Here is a 6,997-nt window from a genome sequence, read left to right on the forward strand (position 1 = left end):
AAATATTTCAATAACATTAATTGCAATTGGCGATCGAATTAAAATCATGATCATCGCTCGTGATTACATTATTAACGTTATCATTACGTTATAATTTTCCATTGAAGAGAAAATATCCGAACTTCCATTGCACTGCCTAAAGCTTAGTTAGTAGTGCATATACGGAACTTGCAATCGGTAAGTACAAAAGGAAGTCGGTATTCCCTCGCCGGCGAAAGGCAGATCCCTGAAACGTTCGCAGAATCGTGTCCGTGACGTCGCCATCAGCTGCTCAAACAGCGATGTGACGCAACCGTGAACACCTATGTGACTCAGGCTTTATATTAGGGAACGGCCGCGGCTTCAAGCAGAAGACAACTGGCTGGCGAAGGCGCAACACGTTAAGTGTGTGTATAGTGAAGTGTAGTGATGGCTAAGTTCGTGCTTATCGTGGTTGTGCTAGTGGTTGTGGAGGCTCACAGGCCTCATCCTAAGCTGCTGAGGTTCGCATCCGAGGAGACAGACGGACAGAATGTTATTAAGAAAGGTGATTTGTTTGGATTTTTTAATTGGTTTGATTTTATTTTTTTAAGTATGCGAATTTTTGGTTAAGTAATCTATTATTATTGTAATTTAAATTGTTTATTAATCTTTTAATTAATTTTTTTCCTGCGAATATATTTTTTTAACTACCTACCCATAATTATAATAAAAAAATATTTTTAATTTTTTTTTATTCATAAACTATTGTTTGAAATTAATTAATTAGTTAATAGATAAAATTTATTTGTAGGTAGTAATCTACAATTAAATGATAATATATCAATTACAAAATGCATCTAAATCATAGCAAATTAGAATAAAAGAGTCTGATGCAACTTACGACCTACTTATGTGAGCACGTTTCACTGATAACGGTCAAGAGCGCTCTCGACAAAAACTCTTATCAGCATTGCATTGAATTATTATAAAATTTTATTCGGCATTCGGAAAGAAAACAGCATCTCATGGTTAGATGCAACCAACGTCACTGAGTTCAATAACCTCACATGCGAAATCATAACAGATTAGATGCACTTGACTAGCCGCATACCCCGGTTTTACTCTGATTCAATGTCATCAATCGAGTTTAAAAATTCGACTGCATTTTTTTGCGTTTGTCACCTCAAAACTCTCAACTGATGATAATTCTCATTTCTTTTTTTAAAAGCTGGTTCATGAGGTCCCATTTCAATTTGCTTTAGATCTTACAATTTAAAGGCGGTTTATTTTTAAATTACAATAGAATTATTTATGTATTAGCTTATAAGGTTCCTTCTCTATGTGTGTACCTCATTTTTCCAATAGATACGCATGAAGGACCATAATCGATAGGATTTTGGACTAATGATAGTTTTCCTTACAGGTGCATGTAACAGTACACACGCTCAACTACGGAACGACTATATACTCAAATCAAAATGCGGAGACCCGAAGGATGTGTTCGTTGAACTTAAACTTCAGGGGTCATACTTACAGGTAAATATATTTTATTAGTACATAGTAAATACATACTTAATTAGTTTAAAATTGATTTTAATGAAACTACTTGAATGATTGAACTTTAAGAAACTACTTTTTCTTTTTTCCTTAAATTCCACCAAAGTGAAAGTAATACAAAGTTAAGTGATTTTTATTAGTAAGAGCCCAAGTGTTATATTTATGTCTTTGAACTTTAAACTTTCCCTAAATTAAGTAATACCTATTTATACCTATTACCTATTACATAAATGTGATCGAACCTACGAATCTAGTACCTTCCACCTAAATATAAATCTTACGCGCTACTCACTAAGCTATTTCGTTTACATAATCCATGTCTTTTATTATTAGAACTAAATTTAATATGAAAATATTAATATCAATGAACAATTTCAATTAGTGTCTAAAAATACACAATAAGTCATGTTTGATAACGAATTTCATAACATTGAATAATCCGAGATAGTAAAAGAAATTAGAAATACTGACGTTGTTCAGGTAGGTAGGCTATTATTGATTTATGACCTCGGTTAATATAATTGTAGTTATCCTTTTCAAAGAATACCATAGATTCAATATAAACCAGTTTCATTGAATCATTGCGTCGTAATAATTATGTAATTCCTCAGTAACTGTATCAGTAATTAAATTATGATTAATATCTATTTGTATTTACAGTTTTTATTAATATAAATTGTACATTCAGATAAGAATTTTACAGATCGCAAATGGCTCTATGTTTTCGTAATTAGCTTTAATAAATAAATACTTTTTATATTTGGGTCATACCTGATACCATAGTAGAGTATCATTCAATTTAATTTTTTTTTATAATTATTGACTTTCTTACAAATTCATACCAACTTTTACAAGTTACTTATGCGTCTACATTTTCCCAATAGGCTCTAAAGGATTGGAACGCTTTATTTACGTGTCTATACTAAATAATTAATATTATAAAGCTGAAGAATTTGTTTGTTTGAACGCGCTAATCTTAGGTACTACTGGTCCGATTTGAAAAATTATTTCGGTGTTAGATAGCCCATTTATCGAGGAAGGCTATATCATAACGCTAACAGGAGCGGAGCAACGCGGGTGAAACCGCGGAGCACAGCTAGTAGTCAATAATTATATAACAGTCCGCAAACTATCATTTACGCTAAAGCACGCGCCAATCCCTAATTAGCGTAATAAAGATATAACTTCACGGTCCGCGCCACATCCGTGAGGCTAAATGTATGAGAAAATCCGCGTTGGCTCGTATCTGACGTCAGGGTAATCCCCAGGTGACGCCGAGCGCGGTGTGGGTCAAGCGCTGTGTGGGGCTCTGCGACTACGCGGCCCGAGGGTCTCAGTGCGTGGCCACACAGACCAAGATTGAACATGTACCGGTAAGTTTTCTTCACACAGACTTAACACTCTTACTAGGCTGATGTTTGTAATCATAGGACAAAACTCCAGGCGTTTAATCACTTCTCTCACCCCTAAACAGCCTTTTTATAGACTCTTACAAGACTTTTAAACATTTCGAGACAAGTTCGGGACAATTTTCACACACGGCACGATCTGATCCCATACTAAGCTTTCGCTTGTGTTATGGACACCAGATGGCTGATACACATACATATATGATTTTAAATAAATAATTATATAGATAATTAACACCCAGATACAGAACAAACATCGTTCATCACACAAATATTTGCCCCGGGTGGGAATCGAACCCACGACCAGTGGCTTGAAAGGCAGGGTCACTACCAACCAAGCCAACCGGCCAGTCAGTCTTGTAATGTCTGTAATCATAGGTAAAAAATCCAGGCGTTTTAACACTTCTCTCATCTGTAAACCTTCTAATAGGACGTTTACGTAGCTTTTTATGATAGTTAAAAACACCAGGCTTGAAACACTTATCTTCTGGCTTGAAACATTTTCTTACGATTTTTCTTGGGATGTAGTGTGATGAACTATGGGAATGATGAGATTCCGATGAAGCTTTAATGACAAAACTGTCTATTTACTACCAAAAGTTGTTAGAGTCAGAAATGGAGCAGGGCTACAAGTTTGAATTCGTTGTTTTATATAGACAAATTAAAATTAAGAAAAGCCTTATGGCAATGAATTCTAACCGCACTTCCTAAACTGTTAAACAAAATATTTGTAAGTTAATTTACAAAGACAAAATACGACATCACACGACATAAGATTCATGTTATAGGTACAAAAATTGACGTAAATTTTGACATTCATTATGATTGATTTGATTTTCCCAAACAGTGAAGCGATGTTTTATGTTTGTTTGATTGTGTAAGCGCGGCAAATAGACAAGTGTGTCAAGGATGCATAATTAGCTCCGTCCTCAACGTGATTGGAGCTTCAAACATTATTCTTGGTTATGGGAAAACGGGAAATTAACAAATTATATTAGATTAAAGTGTAAATTAATTTTTTTGTCATCAAAATTAATAGTCTAGTTAGCAGTCTGTTAAATTCCCAAAAAAATACGCAAAATTTGAGAAAAATGTACTAGTACCATCCTTTATTCACATAAACTGTACCTACTTATCGGATCGTATCTTAAAGTATTTTTACTTACTTACTTTCTTACTTGCTAGAGTGGTGCAGGGACCCAAAGTGAGTTTTAGCCTCCGACATTAACTGTCTTACCACAAAAAAACTTTAGACAGGGTTTAACTTTAAACGCGGGTTCTCTGTAGTCTGGTTTTGTCGTATTTCACTTAGGGCTGATTTTTCAATCCTTGGTTAAAACTTATTCATCGAATAACGTATGAAACTACCATTTCAAAAATATATTCTAATTTTCCGTATTTGACAGTTTACAGGTGACATTTTAAAATGTTCGTGTAATACTTTATTGGACGGATAAATTTTAGCCAAGGATTGAAAAATCGACCCATTAAAGTGACAGAATAAGAATCTTACAGTATTCTAATAACTTATTTGTTGCAGGTTAAAATCTACAACCTAAAAACGGACAAATACACATGTTCTACATACGCAGTAGAAGTGCACGAGAAGTGTGGATGCTGCGTGAAAGATTGCGCGGCGCCGAAAGTGTTCAACCCTCGTAAGTGTTCCTGTCAATGTCCCAACTTGGAAGAAAGAAGGAATTGTTTAAAACAGGTCAGTGAGATAAAGGATGTCTAATGGCTGTTTAACCAACAATTTTTGAATGACTAAAAACCATTAAGCATCAAACAAAAAAAGAATCACGTAAATCGGTTCACAAACCTCGGCGTAATCGGTATACATACATAAAAAAATACCAGCCGAATTGATAATGGCTCTTTTTTTGAAGTCAGTTAAAAAGTTAATCCTGGTTAAAAACTTCAACTTACTGAAACTTCTTTGGCGAGATTCAAATATACTAAAATCGTCGCCTTACGATGACGCGATGAAATTTTACTCTCAACGCGTCTAAAGAAATTTCTCTTCAAAATATTTGACATTTTATGGTTTTTTATTTATTTTTAGTTATTTCAATTTTTGTTGGTGAAACTGTCATTACTAACGCAGGTAACGGCACGCATGCTTTGTAGTAACGCTTTTGATGTTTTTTTTTATTTTTTTTAATCGCCTTTTTTTGTCGCATGGGTGTTGTATACAACAACCAGTCAATGTGAATAATGCCGTTTATGCTGACATCCCTTGTCTTACTAGAGCTTGGCGTTTTTGTGTTCTTTTTTTTTTGCAAGCTTAATGAGACTTCGTTTTATTTTTTATTCAAAATTTTTGTAAATTTCAATTTTTTATGCTTGTTTTTGATTATAATTAACGTTCTAATAGGTTTCGATACCTATTAACATTTTTGACAAATAGTAATTTAATTTAAATTTAGTTTTTTTGTACAAATATATTTAGAGTAGTATGTCCATAGTTTATAGAAATGACGGATAAATTTCTTTACAGAGGAATTCGAATATGAGGTGGAATCGATCTAAATGTGTCTGCGAGGCTAAGAGAAGAGTCACGTGGTGATGTTAGCTTTGATCTCATAGTGCCTGCAGGGAACGTCAGTGAAAAACTGTGAAAAAAAAAACATTTTTTGTGAGAAAAAACAACAAAACTGTGAAAAAAATCTTTGTCTGTGAAAAAATCAACATGGACTATGAAAAAAAAAACGTTATTTGTGAAAAAAACGTTAAAATAACGTTAAATATGAAACTGTGTTGTGAAACAGTGACATTCGACTGACGTAGAAGTATTGACGGAATCTTAACAGTATTAGCAAATGGGACCAAATGGTGCTGTGAGCCAAGTTCCATATAGATTAATTATAATTTTAATTTTAATTATTTTTTATTTTAATTGTAAAGTGTAAACAGTATTATGTGTTTTGTGCTTGTAGCATCGAATGTTGTGCGCGTGGAAATGGTCTAAGACGCGGTAATGCGTAATTCCTAAAATGTGATATTTATTCCGTAAATTTTAGGGACTTACTACTAGTCAAGTTTTAATGTAAATTATTTATTTTATTTGTAAATATGACTCGATTTGGCTCTCTGTATTATTATAGTTTTTAGGACCTGTTTCGATTTTTTTATTTATTTATTGTATTATTTAGTTAATATCAATGTTTTTAACAATTGCGAACGCAACTCCAGTATTTATAAAAATTTAAGATAAAGTAAAGGAAACAGGGCCTTGATGTAAATATTAGTAAAAATTTAAATTATTTTAAGAGACTAGTCTTATAAGTGCCAAAGGCATGGAATCTCTAAAAATTGTCTTACGTTATTTATTATCATTATTTTGTAAATATCAAGAATTAATTTAATTTAATATTATAAGGAACAGTGATCGTAATTATTATAAAATAGGTACGTTTTAGGGTTAATTTTCAAAGTAGGTCGCAATTTGGAAAATATAATGCCTTCATATGTAATTCATAAAAAAATACTACGTTGATAAATTTTACTGCACAATAATCATAAAAATAGGAAATTTTATGTTTTAAGTATTCCAATGATATGGAAAAATATGCTTTTAAATATACATAAAAATTAAATGTATGTTTATTTATAATTTTTATTTTTTATAACGATAAATGTAAATTTTTGTTCTGTCCATTGATAGGATATTAATGAAAATTAAGCTTTAAAGTATTTAAGTGATCGAATCACATTAGTTGTAAGGCAAACTGAAATTAAATTTGTACTTAATATTTTTTAATTATGTTGTTTTATTTCTTACCAAACAAAATTTCATTTCTAATGAATGCTCTCTCTATGTATATCTGAATGCCAAATTTCACCTAAAACCGATCGGTTATTATAGAGTGGAAATAAATAATATACATTATTACAATAATATACATTATTACAATAATATACATTATTACATAAATAATATACATTATACAATATACATTATTATATACAAATTATTATTTTAAGCCAGATGATGCTTTTAATAAATATTAAAATTTCAATGACTTGTTATAGCAAAAAATACATAGAAAAAATAACAAAATATATTA

At 31.8% G+C, this 6,997-nt stretch overlaps 1 protein-coding gene across 2 annotated transcripts; it reads left to right on the plus strand.

Moving 5' to 3' along the window:
* The first annotated feature begins 364 nt into the window (after positions 1-364).
* LOC123692125 lies at positions 365-6,334 on the plus strand. Of its 2 annotated transcripts, none has more exons than XM_045636782.1 (5): positions 365-526; positions 1,385-1,497; positions 2,787-2,891; positions 4,468-4,641; positions 5,428-6,334. In XM_045636782.1, the coding sequence occupies exons 1-5, from the start codon at positions 409-411 to the stop codon at positions 5,494-5,496; spliced, it is 579 nt and encodes a 192-aa protein (XP_045492738.1). In that variant the 5' UTR covers positions 365-408; the 3' UTR covers positions 5,497-6,334. The 2 variants fall into 2 exon arrangements, with proteins under 2 accessions (XP_045492738.1, XP_045492739.1); XM_045636783.1 differs by having other exon boundaries at positions 4,468-4,585.
* The last annotated feature ends 663 nt before the right edge of the window (positions 6,335-6,997 follow it).

Source organism: Colias croceus, chromosome 5 (assembly GCF_905220415.1).
Source record: "Colias croceus chromosome 5, ilColCroc2.1".
NCBI classification, from domain to species: domain Eukaryota; kingdom Metazoa; phylum Arthropoda; class Insecta; order Lepidoptera; family Pieridae; genus Colias; species Colias croceus.

What these genes read in the sequence shown, in the direction of transcription:
- LOC123692125 (XM_045636782.1), top strand. Translation starts at nt 409, where the DNA reads ATGGCTAAGTTCGTGCTTATCGTGGTTGTGCTAGTGGTTGTGGAGGCT. An exon ending in TTCAGGGGTCATACTTACAG is followed by an intron (nt 1,498 to 2,786) that starts GTAAATATATTT and finishes GGTAATCCCCAG; the next exon opens with GTGACGCCGAGCGCGGTGTG. An exon ending in GAAGGAATTGTTTAAAACAG is followed by an intron (nt 4,642 to 5,427) that starts GTCAGTGAGATA and finishes ATTTCTTTACAG; the next exon opens with AGGAATTCGAATATGAGGTG.